The 16,576-nt window shown below is 48.7% G+C and overlaps 8 protein-coding genes across 8 annotated transcripts; 3 read left to right on the forward strand and 5 right to left on the reverse strand.

Annotated features, from left to right (window-relative positions):
* Positions 1-310: 310 nt before the first annotated feature.
* On the reverse strand, positions 311-2,036 carry M438DRAFT_288529 (neutral amino acid permease). Its single transcript, XM_029901660.1, has 3 exons — positions 1,791-2,036; positions 1,314-1,743; positions 311-1,257 (listed from the first exon to the last, which is right to left on the reverse strand). Exons 1-3 carry the CDS (start codon positions 1,999-2,001, stop codon positions 459-461), a joined length of 1,440 nt encoding a protein of 479 aa, XP_029764535.1. The 5' UTR covers positions 2,002-2,036; the 3' UTR covers positions 311-458.
* An 866-nt stretch (positions 2,037-2,902) lies between these two features.
* Positions 2,903-3,861, reverse strand: M438DRAFT_288531 (uncharacterized protein). The gene is made up of 5 exons (XM_029901661.1): positions 3,784-3,861; positions 3,521-3,716; positions 3,358-3,468; positions 3,261-3,306; positions 2,903-3,200 (listed from the first exon to the last, which is right to left on the reverse strand). Exons 1-5 carry the CDS (start codon positions 3,826-3,828, stop codon positions 2,951-2,953), a joined length of 648 nt encoding a protein of 215 aa, XP_029764536.1. The 5' UTR covers positions 3,829-3,861; the 3' UTR covers positions 2,903-2,950.
* A 507-nt stretch (positions 3,862-4,368) lies between these two features.
* Positions 4,369-5,472, forward strand: M438DRAFT_310561 (cyanamide hydratase). The gene is made up of 2 exons (XM_029902427.1): positions 4,369-4,698; positions 4,751-5,472. Exons 1-2 carry the CDS (start codon positions 4,479-4,481, stop codon positions 5,254-5,256), a joined length of 726 nt encoding a protein of 241 aa, XP_029764537.1. The 5' UTR covers positions 4,369-4,478; the 3' UTR covers positions 5,257-5,472.
* Positions 5,473-5,515: 43 nt separating this feature from the next.
* M438DRAFT_361705 (uncharacterized protein) lies at positions 5,516-7,504 on the reverse strand (the record flags this gene model as incomplete). Its single annotated transcript, XM_029907524.1, has 6 exons — positions 5,516-6,641; positions 6,690-6,744; positions 6,810-6,845; positions 6,901-7,012; positions 7,065-7,212; positions 7,266-7,504. 6 exons carry the CDS (start codon positions 7,502-7,504, stop codon positions 5,516-5,518), a joined length of 1,716 nt encoding a protein of 571 aa, XP_029764538.1.
* Positions 7,505-9,335: 1,831 nt separating this feature from the next.
* M438DRAFT_361706 (uncharacterized protein) lies at positions 9,336-10,065 on the forward strand (the record flags this gene model as incomplete). The annotated part of the gene is made up of 3 exons (XM_029907525.1): positions 9,336-9,575; positions 9,631-9,783; positions 9,835-10,065. The coding sequence occupies 3 exons, from the start codon at positions 9,336-9,338 to the stop codon at positions 10,021-10,023; spliced, it is 582 nt and encodes a 193-aa protein (XP_029764539.1). The 3' UTR covers positions 10,024-10,065.
* M438DRAFT_341958 (kinase-like protein) lies at positions 9,926-13,271 on the reverse strand. The gene is made up of 4 exons (XM_029904634.1): positions 12,382-13,271; positions 11,082-12,326; positions 10,681-11,034; positions 9,926-10,626 (listed from the first exon to the last, which is right to left on the reverse strand). The coding sequence occupies exons 1-4, from the start codon at positions 13,087-13,089 to the stop codon at positions 10,114-10,116; spliced, it is 2,820 nt and encodes a 939-aa protein (XP_029764540.1). The 5' UTR covers positions 13,090-13,271; the 3' UTR covers positions 9,926-10,113.
* A 426-nt stretch (positions 13,272-13,697) lies between these two features.
* On the forward strand, positions 13,698-14,952 carry M438DRAFT_341959 (Cullin repeat-containing protein). The gene has a single exon (XM_029904635.1). It carries the CDS (start codon positions 13,983-13,985, stop codon positions 14,787-14,789), a length of 807 nt encoding a protein of 268 aa, XP_029764541.1. The 5' UTR covers positions 13,698-13,982; the 3' UTR covers positions 14,790-14,952.
* M438DRAFT_264371 (uncharacterized protein) lies at positions 14,841-16,434 on the reverse strand (the record flags this gene model as incomplete). The annotated part of the gene is made up of 4 exons (XM_029899947.1): positions 14,841-15,570; positions 15,624-15,748; positions 15,817-16,100; positions 16,152-16,434. 4 exons carry the CDS (start codon positions 16,432-16,434, stop codon positions 14,841-14,843), a joined length of 1,422 nt encoding a protein of 473 aa, XP_029764542.1.
* Positions 16,435-16,576: the final 142 nt, after the last annotated feature.

Genomic DNA, 16,576 nt, shown 5'->3' on the forward strand with positions numbered 1-16,576 from the left:
AGCCGCTGATTTTACCCATCGAGTTGAGTTGGTCTCTGACGGTCATGCCAGTACATGCTCGTGTTTAAGCAGACTGTCAGTGGCGAGCGTTGTTTCTTCACAAGACGGCTGACTCGCTCTTTTCTTCATGGACACCACAAAACACCGTGATCTCCTTCACTGGAAGAGTATGGTGCTCGAGGCGACAAAGAAGGAGCGATGTGAAAAAAGTGGACCCGCATCTCCGGGCGCACGACGCGAGACTGCCACGACGTCGGTGAAAAAGACCTTTTTGTCCTTCCCTCGCGACTTCCCAAGTCACCATCACACAAGAATTTGTTATTTAAATGGAAAAACAAGGACTTCGCCAGGCAGTATTGATTGTATTGCTATCAGGGCGCGTATCGCGAACAATCATTCTGATCTATGGACAACCTCTCGACCCTCCCCAATGACCTTGCTCATCGGCCAAATTGACATCATTTGACAGAGCCACTGTTATCTGCACACGAGAATGCCGACCCGACAGTACCTTGAGCGTAGGCATCAACAATAGAGGCTACAGTTCCGTATGTTCCGCCCACGGTCATAAAGATACCCAGGACGAACATTAGAGCATGTGCATAGAATGCGCCTTTCTGGAGTATGGTACCAGTCCTATACCCGGCGAAATCATACATCCAAAGCGCGGCAGGTAACGTGAGCGCTAAAGGAGCAAAGCACACACTCCCAGCAAGAGCTATGATGTAATCGAAGATGGGAATCGCAGCGGCGAGGATGAGCGCGAGAGCGGAGAGCACAAGGGTGCAGCCGAGCCAGGTTGCGAAATGGACGAATGTGCTCCGTTGCAAGTGTTGACTGTTTCGCAGGATTCTGACAAAGCAGTATTTTGCTGCCACATGTGTATACAAGCATGGCGTAACGATGAGCCCAATGAGGCCGATTCCGTAGGCGATCTTCTTGATGAGGGGACCAGCACTCCCGAGCGATGGCGATGCAATCCACTGACCGCAGTATGCATAAACAACCAGACTGAACGCAAGGTACGCAGCAGTAACGAAGCCCATACAGAGGTACAGTGACTTCTTGTAGTCCTTGGGGTTTCGCATCTCGGATATGACTGGAAGCATGGCAGAAGTACCTGCACTTGAGGAGAAGATGTTCAAGGCAGCAGTGATACCACCCGCAAAGGTCGGATGACCAATGATATGGTATCCGAGATCGAAGTCTCCTGTCTTCGGAGCTGCGGCTGGTCTGTCAACGACCGTCACACCGACCCTGTGAGGATGTCAGCGTTCGACTTCTGGATACTGCATACAACGACCACAACTTACACAACGATAAACACAGCGACGAACACGCTGAAAAATCCAGCCCAGGTAAACCACCCAATGGTCTCGAACTTCCTAGCACTCGCCGTGATGGCGACTACGATAGTGATGATGAATGCGAACCACATCGTACATATAGCATGCTCGGAGAGAGCGTTCAGAGCGGCACTCGAGCCGATGATACCCGAAGCAGCACAGATGATATATGCCAGGGCGAACAACACTCCTGTTCCTTCACGTAGGATCGGACCTCCGATGACACCGGCCATATCGGCGACAGAATGACAGCCAGCGTGTCTGTTTCGGAAGTCTCCCAGGATGATGCCCGTATAGGTGTTTAGGGCACACCAGCCAAGTACGTTGAGAGCTCCGGGTAGAGCACCTAGGCTGGCGTACGCGGACGGGATGGCGAGGACACCGGTGGCAAAAATGACTGTGTCTTTGTCAGTATCTTGACATCGGTCGTCAATCAAGCATTACTCTTGAGAAAGATCACGGCTGCTTTGATCCATCCGACTGTACGGAAGTCTACATTTCCTTCGCCTTTTTTGAACACCTCGAATTGATCATCGTCCTGGAGGTCATCGATTTTGCCAGCTCTGATAGAAGCGGGACGGTCCAGAAGAGTCCCGATTGCCTCTTTCTCAGCATCGAAAGACTTTGGATTCTGTGGCTCGGTAATGTCGGACATCGCGGATCAAATAGTAGTACAACAATGGCAGTACGACCCAGAGCTGCGACTGAAGAATATGTCTGGATACTTATCCAACAGATGTCCGATGTGATGATATACTCGCGGCCCCTGATGGCCTATCAAGCCTGCACAGCATATCTGAATGAGGGACGGACGAGCTCCAACACAGTTCGCCTATCTTAACCTCCGCAAGGCTTGGCCATAGGGAACAAGGTATAGCTCTTGCCATGCCGCATCTTGATATGATAAAGTGCCTCAATCTCCAACGAAATATAGTGCGTGCTGCGAAGATCAGCTTGGATGACGCCAAAATGTGCTCTTATCTCTTCAGCTTCTGAAGGGGTGTGCCTAGGGACAAACATCCGAGACATTGCGCAGACATAATAAAGAGGCAGTCCGCCCAATAGAACACGATGTAATACGGAAGTGAACATCGTTGTTCTGGCATGTCGAGACAGAGTGTGATAATACCAACAGCGGAGACGGATGTCAGATAAAGGTCTCTGTGCCACTATCAAGATGTAGACGCGGCTACTCTAACACATCAAAGTGGGGGTGCCATTCCACTTTCAAAACTCTGGTCAATTGATTGTGACACGCTTTTCTACCCAAAAAACAAACAAACAGCTGAATCAAAGCAAAGTCAAAACACTAACATAGGTTAAACAAAAAAAACATTGCAAAACATACAGCAGCAGGGATTCCCACGTGGTCACCCACCGTAGTACTAATCTGCCGTTCAACTGCTTATGTATGGCAGAGCGGACAGGATGCCCAGTTTTCAGCTGACTGTGGCCGTATGTGCTTACTTAATCGTTTTGAAACAATATATTACTTGCGTTTATTGCTCTTGGGCAGTGGTACCTGCCCCTGGGTTTGTTTTACCTGCTCCGACTCACCAGCGCGATCTTCCTTTCTCCATCCCACCAGCCAACGCTGCGCTGAATTACAAGACATCTTGTTCCACCCATCGTCGTGTCTCGCCTAGTGGAACTTTCATCCGCAGGGAATCTTGACAAAATTCATGCGCTAATATGTAGAAATTGGCTAGAGACGCGATGAAGCCAAAAGCGCCAGCTGCCTTTGTTAATGCCTGGCCATGCGCGGAATAACCGTCAGCAAATGAAAAGTTGGCTGCACAATTCAGCATGTAGGAAATCTCCAATCCGCCGTAAACAAACATGTTGGCGATACTCCTGGTCAGTTGGTCAGTGAAGCATTCTTGCATGACTTATACGCAAGAGAATCCGACTTACGTGGATAGTGAAGCGACGAAGAAAAAGAGGTTCAGAATGGACCACACTGCATCTGAATCAGCAACATGCAGCATACAAATAAATCACGACCACATACCACAGAGATATAAGCCGAATGCATTATAGTACTCAATTGTCTTACCGCCATACGAGTCCACAACGCCCATCCAAGGCATCAACAGAGCACCATAGCCGCCATAGTAAAATGCTTCATTCTTGATCAGCTTCTCAGTCATGCTCGGGAAATGGGGGTCATTTACCAAAAGCGGTGAGTACGGTATATGCAAGCGTGTCACCTCTGACCATCTCCCACTGCGCAGAGATGAGTAGTCCAACACCGGCTAGGAAACAGAGATTTGCAACAAAGACTGTCTGGTTTAGGACGTTACGAAAGCCCATCTGAGCGAGAGAAATCGTCATCAGGGTGGTTGCAAAAGCACCAAAGCCTAACGGGCCCTGTATGTTTGACTTGTATTAGTGACTGAGGATCTAAAGATCAAGTCGAGGAGAGAATATGTCTTACTGGGTTTGCAAGTCGTCTTGACTGACCTTGACGAATTTCGCTCATACTCGGCGTCAAGCTTTGTAAGTTAAATATGTCTGTCTGCATGAATTATAATCAATTGAATTATGATATGACCATCTTCAAAGCATTGTAGGAAGCATGCTGATATACACCTAAGTCAGAAATGGTCTGATCACACAAGCTCTCCGGCGATTGCTGTTTTCGCCATCGCAAGTCCCGGCCTTACCAAATGCAGTCGCGGCAAGGCGTGCCAGAATTATGCTAATACCGAAGCTGGATACTACAGGGCGTGACATTGTTGGGATGTACGTAAAATTCATTAGGCTTCTTGTTCACGCCCTGACTTTGACATGTCGCAGTCGAGAAAATCGTCACAATTAAGGTTTTGATCCGCAAACATCTCGGGTGAGGTCAACGACGTCCACGATCAACATCCGAAGGCATAAACTATTTTGTTCGTTTTCGTTCGAGAAGACATCTTTCGCTCGGTTGGTGACAATGGTTGTGTAGAAAGTTGTCAATCATGTCAATGACATCTTTTCTCTCTTCTTGGCTCCACACTAGCTTTGACACAACATGCTGCGTACCACTTGGTATATAACCTATCGGTCTGCCTAACTGGGAGGAAACCAGAAGCCCATCACAATCATCAACCATCAATCCAGCTATCAGATCACCAGATCAGTGAAACGATGTCTGCCAACGAGACTAAGACCAACGGATGGACCGCCGTCCCCGTCAGCGGAAAGCAGATCTTCCAAACCCGTGGAGACATAAGCACTCCCACTCCAGTCACTGTCGCCGACGTCTACTTCCCATCCGACGTAGCCCTAGTCGCAGATGCTCAAGCTTTCGTCAAAAAGCGTCTTTCGCCTGAAGCATTCAACCACTCGATGAGAGTTTTCTACTGGGGTATGTCCTTCGATCATTCGGGCTTACTGGCGAATACTGAACATCGCTCCAGGATACGTGATCGGCAAGCAACTTCTCCCCGAGTACGCCGCAGAGCTCTCGCCTGTGACTTGGGCGCTCACCTGTCTGCTGCACGATATCGGTACTGCCGAGGACTATTTCACCTCGACCAGGATGTCCTTTGACATCCACGGTGATATCAAGGCCATGGAAATCCTCAGGGACCTCGGATCCACCAAAAATCAAGCTGAGGCTGTAGCTGAAGCCATCATTCATCATGAGGACATGGGCGTCGATGGTACTACTATTTTCATGGGACAGCTGATTCAGCTCGCCACTTTGTACGACAATGTTGGCAAGTACGAGAGTGTCGACAGCTTTGGCGACATCACCCACGAAACCACGCGTGATAACATCAACAAGACTTACCCAAGCATTCGTAGGTGTCCTTGGTTTGCGGAGATTGTTCGTAAGGAGGAAGGAGACAAGCCTTGGTGCCACACTACTCACATCCCGAACTTTGACAAGGAGATGGAAGCCAACACTCTTCATGAGTAGTGGGAGTAGGTTTTGTCATTGACCTTGTCACTAACTCGCGTCGACAAGGTGGCGCCCTTGCAGTACGCAGAAAAGCTTGTATCTTGGAGCAAACATCGAGGTGTTGAGGGCTATCGAGCGGGACGGAGCAACCGCTATTATAGCTTGAGGTAAGATAGAGGACGAAAGCTTCGAATACTGAAGAACGCAGACCGCGACGTCCCTGATAGCTACCTCGTCACACCAAAGACGTTCTCCAAGCATTTAGACACCAACGAATCTATCTCTGCCCAAGACATTGCAGGGCGAATGAAGAAGGATGGTCTTCAGGTCCTAGTGGGGGAGGCGAGATCGAGCCATCAATGTTGACATTGTCGTCTTTGCGTATGTTCGAGAGGCTATCATTTCGAAGTCTTTTAATGACAGCCCGAAGTTCCTCCCAACTTCCTAATCGGACCCAGCCTCTCTCTGCTCTGCGCCACTTGTATGCCTTCAGTCCGAGCAAGAGGAGAAGACATAGTCCTGGACCGAGGTACGTGTTGGTAGCAATAAGCCAATGGAGGTGACCGGGGTGAGACAGTCCAGCAATGGGAAACCCCAGGACTACAATTATACACATTGCACATGATATCCAGGCAAGGACTGGTTGCATGTGCGATGGAAAATCGGTCCATTTCCTCGACCGGAACGGATAGTACTCGTTGTACCCGCTCCATTCCTCACTTGCGATTTGCCTAGAATGCTTTGCAAGCCATTTCCGGTATCTGATATATGCCAAGCATTGTGCGGCCCAGACAAGTACACAGCTGGTAGATCCAATGGACATCAACACCTGCTGTGTTCTTTTTGCACTGTTGCCCTTGAATGACAGAAAAGGCACCCAGCAGAAAATCAAAGAGGCGCAGACGGCCCAGACCGGGCTTCCTTGATCGTTGAGTCGATTGAAATAGGACCAAAACTTGGTTTTTCCATGAGTAGCCGTGAAACTATGGAGTATCCGGGATGCCATATAGAGACTCGAGTTGGCGGTGCTGAGGGCGGAGTACAACAGGCAGCTGTTGATGAAACCAGACAGACCATCAATTTTGGCTAAATCGACAGCGATGGTAGGGAGAAAATGGCCGTCACCCGCTGCCCGCTTCTGATCTAGGGGGTGGCTGTTACAGGTAAAATTATTGTTGGCAGTGTTTGGATCTCCCCAGGTTCCATAGTAGACAGGCAGCAGTCCATTGTTCCATGGAACATTGAGGGAGAAGCCAAGTACACTCAATGTGTATAGAAGCATAACGAACGGTACTATCCTCTTCGAAGGGAGTTTTAATGCAGCTGGATTCTTTGCCTCGAACGCCGTGATGGTGAATGTCTCTACGCCGACGTAGGGAAAGACGGCTAAATTTATTGCAAGACTGCAACGCTAATTAGAGAAGCTAGGATCGTGCACTGAAGGTACCTACACAGCAGCGACACGTTTGTCTGTGCCCATATGGTCAACAAACCCGTCTTTGATGCCTTCGGAGAATCAATTTTTGCTCTGTGACAAATGTAGGGGAACATAAGACGCAGAGTCAACTTACAGTGTGAGAGATTGCGCCCTCCCGGGTACGGTCTCGCTGTGGCTGTCAGTGATACCACCTCTCGATGACTTGATTCTAGTTCTGTACATACCCACCCAGTCGATGAGAAACATCATGAGCATCAAGCCGGCCACCATGAGCAATTTCAAGCCGCCTCCGAACAGCTCGACATATCCAAACACCTGAATCATGAGCTGAATGACCTGCAAGTGCATAAGAAACACTGGGACTAACCTTGACGCTCGAGCAATTGACCAACAGAATGATGATAGGGAACGTGATGTAGATCAGAGCTTTTGAGACCTTTGACTCCTTTAATTCTGAACCATCGTCTTCGGACCAATACTGCACGATCCCACCAGCAGTGGTTATTACGGCTGCAGTAGAAATGGCGTATGTGTACCTATTGGCGTGTCAATCAAATGACAGGATCTTGTTGGCAGCCTTTCTCGTTACCAATAAGCGAAATGAACCACGGTACCAAGCTCTCTGTCCACAAAGGTCTGCACAAATTGTACCAGAGGGTTGGGCACAGGCCAGAAGACAACCATTTCGCTCAGGCCGTCCATAGCACCCCAGGCCACAAGCCCGACTACCGCAAATGCAAGTATGGTAGCAACCGGACCTGCAAGAGCCAAGGTATCTCCAGAATTTGCGAAAAAGCCCACGCCGATTGTGGTACTGATCACGATCATCTAGCTTGTTAAAGATGCGTATAAAATACACTGGACTCAGCACAGGGTACAGAGTACTTACAAAGATCTGCCATTTTCCTAAGTCTCGCCTGCGCGGGTTATGTCAGTTATGTCGCAGATCGTGAAACAAGCATCGATCACCTTAGTTCACGTCTACTTCGAGAGCGCATGTTATAGGAGATAGAGGTTGACTCAACACCATGTGCCTTCTGTATGATTTTTGAGGGCAACCCGGAAGGGCGTTCACGATAGGTATTTTGGAGATATGAGCCGCTTTCAAGTAATTCTCCGAAGCTTGATATCTCCCTCAGCTCTGAATATGGCCTTATCTTTGAATTCTACACCTTAAACAACCTGTCTATCAATCCAAAGGTGATCATTCTACGTCGTGTTGGTTGTGATCGGATTTATCGTCGAGAGCTGATAAGACTGCTCCGTACGTGCGGCAAGGATTCACGACATCAAGCCTCGCTCGAACCGGTCAACATCGCGATCGTCTCTGCCACCTCGACACACGTCATCTGCAGGTGGCTTATGAGCAATGAGAGTCAGGCAACAATGATTTGGAGGCGTAGAGTAATGCCAAATGGCTCATCAGACGTTAGCAGGTACTCATTTGTGACGGGCCTGCGCCTGCAGGCTGCTTGAGTGTGCAGATGCAAAGCGGCTGGAAGTAAGGCGCAGCGTGTGCGCAGCGTGGGCGCAGCGTGGGCGCAGCTATGAGCATTCAGTACTTGTGAATGACACATTGAAAGGTATATAATATGATGCATAAGCAGAATTCGCTGAGCATCCATTTTTCAAACAATGTCTGACGATTTCAACCTTGAGCTGCTGGGTTCAAAAGGACTACTCGGTATTGACGAGGAACTTTGCAAACAAAACTTTGCCGAGACATGCAGGTCAATTTCCGGAAGCAAGATCCAGCTGAAAACCATCGATTGCACGGGTGAGCAGCACCATCCCAGGCTTCTCCGAATGGTCACTGCTGACTACTCTGCGAGATCGCGGCGAATGCATCCAGCGGTGCTTCGACAGCGAGTCGAACGTTGAAGACTACTTTTCCATAACTAGTCCTCAGCCGATCACAACAAGGATCATGTTGAATTTTGATTCGAGGAATATCTAATGCACACGCTAACTGATTGCGAAGTTCCATTGCCCAAGGCAACTCTTTGCAGCCATTTCACATCACAGAATCACTACTCAAAAAGCTTCTGGCACAATATCAAGTGTCCGTGCTGTTCTTGGACGTGTTGTACAACCTGTACAAAGAAGTGCAGGTGGCAGAAGGCAGTTATGGAAAAACTCATCTTGTGAAAGGCTCGCAAAACACTCACTCTTACGGTAATAGAAGCCCATGTTCATCAGGTAGTGATATGCTAATCTCTTGACAGAGCTTATCTATCAGCTCAAATATCCAGAATTGAATGGTCGAAAGCAAGGATTTCGATGGTCGATTAGACGCACTGAAATCTACCATCGCATAAACCTTGACGACGGAATATCCAGAAGCTTCTTGTTGATGTTGAACCCTGTTCCATGTTCTAAAGCTGAAAGGACAATCAGTCTGAAAGCAGAAGATCAGAGAAAATGGGAGAGCATCAAGAGAAACCCACTGCGTCTGGATTTGGCAATTCTGTCTACATATATGGACAATTGGCGCCTCGCTCTTGCTGATCTGGCAGACATGTTTCATGAACAGGTTAGCGTATCCTCTATGACCTATCTAATTCCTGTGCAAGCGTTGACTTCCATTCAGCGCAGATTTATCTTGGCGGCCAAATTCAATATCGTCAGAGACTTTCAGGACACTATCAACTTTACCACCATGAGCAAGTTGCAAGCGCTCGAAGAAAAGGTCCAGGTCATACCAAATATGATACGCTCATCAATTACCCTGCTAGATCATTTGGTCACACTGAGCAAAGCCTTGTGTGGAAGCGGAATGTATGACGAACTTGAGCAGGAGGAAGTGAAACAGTCATTGGACGCCATGCGTACGCGCGCTGACGGGTATCTGGCGACCTCGGTCGCTTTGGAAACTAGGATCAATGGCATCTTCAAGTTGGTGAGACATTACCCATGTCGGGTGCTTGACTTGCACAGGCTAATTCTCAGCCAAGGTCTCGAACGCAATGATTCTTCGGACTCAAACAACTACTGCTGACATAAACCATCACGCCCTTGACTTGACGAAGGAGTCAATTCAAGACAACTCCGTCCTGAAGCTGGCTACACTTGCTACACTCTTTTATCTACCGGGTAGTTTCGTCGCGGTATGTCTGAAAAAAACTTGAGCACGACTGACAGCTGATATGTCACTCCAGGGTATCTTTGGAATGAACTACTTTGATTTTGGAGATGGAGCGAAGATTGAGATAGCAAGTAACTTTTGGATCTATCTGGCAGTCACAATCCCTTTAACCATTCTGACGGGCATGGCGTGGTGGTTGGCGGTCAGGCATCAGAAAAACAAAGCGCAGGCCCACAGCTTAGACAATTTGGAAAAGGCTTGAGCATTCATTGGTATGGCGCAATTAGTCAACATCTTCTGGCAGAATCTTGAAGCATTGATGGATGCCTGATTATTCAGAAGTAGGCCATACTCATCGAAGTTTGGCCTTGTATACAACCATTCTTCGATCCTCGGTTCCAGCTGCGTAAGCCATACTTCCAACTTCCGAGTGACTCACTACAAAGCTGATATTGCATGTATCGAAGTTCTCTGTCAACATGGTAAGCATGTTTACCTCTGCGAGTTTTGGTGTATCATCGAGTGATCTCGGATACCAAGTCGATGTCAGGATATCCGAGAGGGCAAAAGATTGGACCCTGAAGCCTCGCCCACTCTTACTGCGCACGAGGAATACCCTTGGCTTGTGACTCTCGAGTAAGGCACAGGCTTGGTACACACCGGTGATACGATCCTGAAGCTGGACGGAATGTAGAGAGCCTGATCGGGTGAACACAAGGGTGACATGACCGAGATCATCGAAACTCAGGAAATGGAGCAACACAGGAACGCCTTGTGGGTCACCATTATCGAAGTGATAAGGTATTCCATCCAGTGGTACCACGATCTCGCGACACGGAACACCAGGCGTATTGTGCCGATTAGTCTTGTACATTCAAGGTCAGAGGTATTGCAACAAAGATAGGCTTATTGGACTCACCCATGGTTTTTGGCATTCGAGCGGCACGGGGGGGGGATCCTCAGTAATCCAACTCGCTGTTTCCCAGACATACCAGAATCTACTTCTTGCTCCTTCTGGACCTTGGTCTGCGACGGACCACGCGTAGACATACTTACCATCTCCACTGAAGCATGCAGTTTCTAGTTCGGAGACCAACTTTTTGTCATAAGATTTTCTTGACCCTGTATGATTTCGGCAGTACAGCCGAACGTGGTCTCGGAAGCGGACCAGAATATGGCCATCACGGGAATTGGATAGGCCGAAGGGCGGAGACCTTGACTCAAGCACGACTTTCTCGGGATCTGTTTCTTGGCCAAGATGTTGCACCATGATCTGTTTTTCGAGTAAGCTGCTGCATAACATGTCCATTCACAACTCACAATGTATTTATTTCTGGATGCGCCATCGCGCAGGATTGCCAAGTATGCGCCTGAATTGCTCACAAATTTGATGCTCTTCATCTCTGTAAGATCTGGAAACAGCGTTTGGAATTGCGGAAGTCCTTCGTCATTGTCCCAGAGCGCAGCTTCAGTAAGCCGCACAGAGCCGATGCTTTCGGAGCTCTGGTAGATCAACCATGCCTCGTTCTCTGCGATAAAGATATTCTTGGCGTTGACCTTCGAGACGTATCGCTTGGTCCATAGCGGAGATGATCTGTTGCTGAACGACTTCAGGAGTGGTGACAATGATAGACCCTCTGGATGATGCGCGTAAAGTTTCGGGATTCGAGGCTGTGAGTACCCTTCACTAGCAAAATGGTCGAACAAGTTTTGTATTTCGTTGTTGACCATGATAGCCGAGGGCCTCGCGCTTTCGTCACTCTGAAGCAGTTCCAAGACCATATCTCTGCATGGGGGAACCCAGGGAACATTGGATGTTGTCATGTCGTTCAATATCTCAACCACTTCGCGTTTGAGAGAGGGGGTGCCGGTTCCTTCTTCCCGCCCATAGAAAGCGAGCCGCTCTTGCTCGCTTGTCTCACGAGCATTTTCTAGAGCTCTATGAAGCGCTCTCACACCGCCTCTCGGATCGCAGACGTAGACCAGAATGTCGGTTAAAATGCAGCCAAATGACCAGATGTCACAGGCTCGGCCCACTTCATGCCTTTCTACCTCTGGAGCTTGGTAGATGTCAGCCGGGCGAGTAGTGTTGGTGTACGGGCTCCATTCACCGCTGATGACTCTCTCATTATGAACCCAAAAAGACGCCTCGCCGAAGTCTGTGATCTTCCATATCCAAGATTTTTCAGCCCCGAACACCAAAATGTTATTTGGCTTGAGGTCTAGATGGAAGCACTGCTGAGGCTGACCTTCCAGGGGGGGTATATGGTAATGAAGCCACTCCAGACCTTTGGCAATGTCAAGTGATCCATCGAGGAAATAAGAGGGCCATGTGAGGCCACTTGGTCCAGGTGGCTCATCTTCCAGGTCGATGACGAGTTGTTGGAGCAGAATCATTTCGAGGTCACAGTCTGCTAGCTCAGAAAAAATGTAACACCAATTATCTATCCGAACTGCTCCAAGAGAGGCCATAATACTGTCAGGTCTCGAAATGCATTGGGCAATTTTGGTCAAGGCAGATATCTCTTTGGTCACTTTCAATAGTTTGGCTTTCTTGATTGCGACCTACCCTTGACATCAGTTTACAACAGCTCATTTCGGGTGAAGATCGCAGACATACGCGAAAGACAGTGGGAGAATGTGGAGGCAAATAAGCCTCGACAACTCTCACAGTATACACTGCTTTTTCTGGCGATTCCGATCTTATATCCGCTCCTTTTACGTTCGATAACGTAGGATAAATGCGCAAGCTTTCCAGCAGCGGCAATCGTCTCCCGCGCGGAAGATTTCGCTGTGTGTCTTCAACAGATGATATTCGAATAGGATAGAATATTTGCTGTGCTTCCTCGACAGCATTGTTCATTTCGATGACGTCTCTTGTTTTCTTGCAGAGTATCTTCCGGATTTCATGCAAAGCGTTGTCATCAATACGGTCGCGAGCCACGACCTTGATATTCTCAAAGGCCTTGTTCCCTTGGATTTCAACGTCTTCTTCCTCGAGCCGAAACAACTTAACAAGCTTCTCAAATTTCTTCAAATCATCTACCAACCACATCAAAGCAGACAGGCTGTTCAGTCGGTCTTTGTGTATCCTCCTCTTGACGTCCTGCGACCAACCCAGCCTTTTTGAGACCAAGTTGAGGAATGACATATCGTGCGATCTTCTGTAAGCTATCCACACATCTTTGCAAGACTGTGCAGTCGCAAAACGCTGAGCATCCTCAGGTTCCGGTAAGAGTGACTCTAGCGAAGCCTGGCGAATTTCCTCGCAGACCATTGACCCTGGCTGAAGTCTTTCGGACAAACGCTTCAAAAGCTGGGGACTCATGGGCGGCACATGGAGTATTTCACAATGGTTGGGAGCGCACTTCGTATGGGTCTTTGTACTTGCGCATTGATCGGGGTGCCGGAAGGAATGATTGAGATGAGGAGCGTCTGAGTGACAGCAAAGGCTACCATGGTGGCGACATCCTCCTTTAAAAACAACGCATCATGTGGTAAGGCTGTGGCTGGCTTTCGATAAGACTCCTGCACTTATCTGGAAACACACATACCTCAATAACTATTTTGGAACAATGCACGTACCATATACCGCAAAGAAAAAGGCAGAAGCCGGCTTTCACAGAGCGGAAAGCTCTTATCCGCAAGCAAGCAGACACAAAACAAGCGATCTAACCGGCCGTGAACGCGTGCATGCTCATAGCCCAACTACAAGTTGAATCCAGCGATACGGCGAGTACCAAATCACGGACGACCTTCACGCAGCCACAAGATGCCAAGCCCCAAGGTGCAGGAAACTGCGCACGCGACGAGGCTGACGGGCTTCTCGCAGTCTACACGTCTCGTTTTCCAAACGGCGACTGAGCCCCATGGGACGTAAAATTAGTGTCACAGTAATTGCTGATCGATCCGCCTGCATTCAAATTCCTTGCGGACCTCCCGACAGCCCGTCGACAATGAATAAGCGCCGAGGGAAACGATATTGTCCCCATAAAACACCAGCTGTTGACATCGGTGGACTTCTCGATCGGAACAGCACCTCCACACCTTGAACATTCCAATGCCGTAATTATGCAACCCACAATGCATTTACATTGTGCGACACATGCTAGTTGTGTAATACCAGGACACGTACATATGAGTCGATGTCTTCACTGATCAGTAAGCAGAGCGAAGGCTTCTGAGTTAGAGAATTTGGACTTTCATGGCTGGCACCAAGGCATGACATCACAATCCTTTGCATCGCTGCCTGAAAATTGCTGTCCACCAAAGCAACAAAAGGAAGCGAGCTCCTGCTCCATCGGGATGCCATCATCTTTAACCCCGAAAATGATAATAAACGAGTCCAAAAAGCCCTCTTCTGATCCTCAGATTCCGGCGTTTTTGCGACAGACGACTGAGGATCCTGCTACAACGCTCGCCTTCATCCAAAGTCAGATACATGCCATCTACTCGACAGCAAGCGCAAACCAGCAAGATGACAATGCTCCCAAGCTAGACCATGATACCTATATCAAGATCTATACCGCTATACACAGCTACTGTACTGCCACCAAGTCGCCAAAAGGATCCCTAAGCGGTGAAGATCTCTACCGCTATCTCGAAGAAGAAGTCAGGAATTACTGTCATGGTGTCCGGAGCTATATCTTCATCACAGACAATGATGAGGAAGGCGATTCAGCGCGTAGACTGCTGAAAGCATACATGACACAATACAACAAGTTTGCACACTTGTCGAATCTCGTTAAAAACCTCATGCAGGTGCTGGAGAGGCATTGGGTCCGGAGAGAGATTGACGAGAAGAAGAAGAATGTGTACCTCATTGAAGATCTCAATAAAATGGTCTGGAGAAAACAAGTTCTCCAGGTTGGTGCAGATACAGCGCCGACAAAACAAGGCTTGGGAGAAGTCGCGGATGCAGTGACGGAGCTGCGAGAGAGAAGTGGGGAGATGGCGGAGTATGACTCGAAGCTCGTCAAGGATGTGGTCAGATCATTGTCTTTTCTTGGTCTCACGCTGGACGATTGAAATGAATGGCTTCCGAGATACCGACCTGGGCTGCAAGTGAGATGTCACCTTCTAGGGCGTTCTATGCCGCCATGAGAAGTCGACGACACATTCTGGAAGACAAGGTAGACTTGTAGTTCTAAACAAGATATCCCAGTGAGGTCGAAAGCTCTGTTCACCTTGCAGCGTCTCTAACCACAGTATGCCTTTAATGTGAACAAAGACCTCATCCCAACTCCGCAGCTGCAAAGAGGTAGCGATGGTTCTTGCTCTCTCAAGAAACCACTGATAACGGAGTGTGCCAGTTGAGGCCACCATGCCAATCGCAAGAAGCCAGATACCAAACGAGTCGTACAGCCAGGGTGACGACTCTGATTTCTCAAGCTGGATCTTGAACTGCACGAGGGTCCGATTTAGGACAAACGTGTGCGGATAGTACGTCGTCCCGTGAGTGATGAACATGTACAATACAACGGCGTAGCGCATACACTCAGTGGGTGACGATGACGAAACGCTCTCCAGGTCCGAAGTTGTGGGCAGAAGTCGGTGTATAACGTAGCATGTGAGATCATGAAGTTGTGTGGTTGATATGGGGGTTCTTTGGGCTCTTTCGAAGACTTTATAGAGGCGGATAAAGACGTTCCTGACTGATTCGTCGACGAGAAGACCATCGAGCGCTGTAGGGTATTCATGGTAGGTACCCAGATCCAGATGCCACTCCGGAATGGATGGTATGCCATTTCCGGCCCCGAAATCATTTTGAGTCTCAAACTGAGGATGACCTGTGATGAGCATTGATACCCTTCCAATGATACAATCAGCGCGAGATATCAGAATGGAGATAGCTTGACTTACCAGCTGACCATCCTGGCGGTAAGTGGACTTGTTTGCCTTACGCCATTGATACCACCTCTTGTGTTCACCATTCTCTTTACGCCTTCAACATGCATCTGGCTAACCACAACATTACCCTTTCCAAACTATTAGGCCCACATGTCAGCCGCATGAACATTATAAGGAGTATAAAAGGCTCTAAGGACAAGCATACTTCGATGGCTGCCAAAGTGATGACAGAATTCATAGTCCCGTCCTGTACTGCTAAGGTCTGATGACTAAGCTTACGTCGTAGTAGAGCCACAGAGTCAGCCATGAGAGCTTCGGATGTTTGAAACCCCTTCTGGGCTAATAGCTCTTCGTCGAGACATGCTGTTTGAAGCGAAACGTGGAACAACGCAGGATCGCCTAAGGCCAGTGGCCACCAGGAGACGAGGAATGGATTAGGCGTCGTGTTCAAGTCTAGAGGGTAGTACTGGAAAGCGATTTTGGTAAGAACTGTGGTCGTCAGTGGATCTGTATGGATGAACTTGGCGGGAAAGCGTGTACAAGTATGAATTAGTCGTTGGACGTGTTCCCGAGGCAGTCTTGTTGGCGGATACGAATCAAATGGATCTAAGGATCCGAATCGACCTATGCTGAGACTTTGAAGATGTGTTGATGGTTGACCAGCCTTCCGCTCTGCACTGGTCAAAGTCGCGGTCAATGGCTCGTTTGCGTAGGCACATTGAATGTGTCGTTTAATGCACCGAGAGCATTGAGGAGAACCGAGATCGCATTTAGCCTTTGATTTGGCGCACGCTGCACAGGACCGCCTGAGAGTCTGGCGCATCTCGAGATGAAGGATCAATGACATGAGCTTTCCACAAACATTCAGGTCGTGCTCAAATCCCAGGTGATTGAGGTCCAAGCGAGCGCAAGAATGAACGCGTCTCCATCGTCAAAGTCGGAAGCTGGAACGTCCGAGGGACCGC

The sequence above is a fragment of the Aureobasidium pullulans genome, assembly GCF_000721785.1.
Source record: "Aureobasidium pullulans EXF-150 unplaced genomic scaffold scaffold_2, whole genome shotgun sequence".
NCBI lineage: Eukaryota > Fungi > Ascomycota > Dothideomycetes > Dothideales > Saccotheciaceae > Aureobasidium > Aureobasidium pullulans.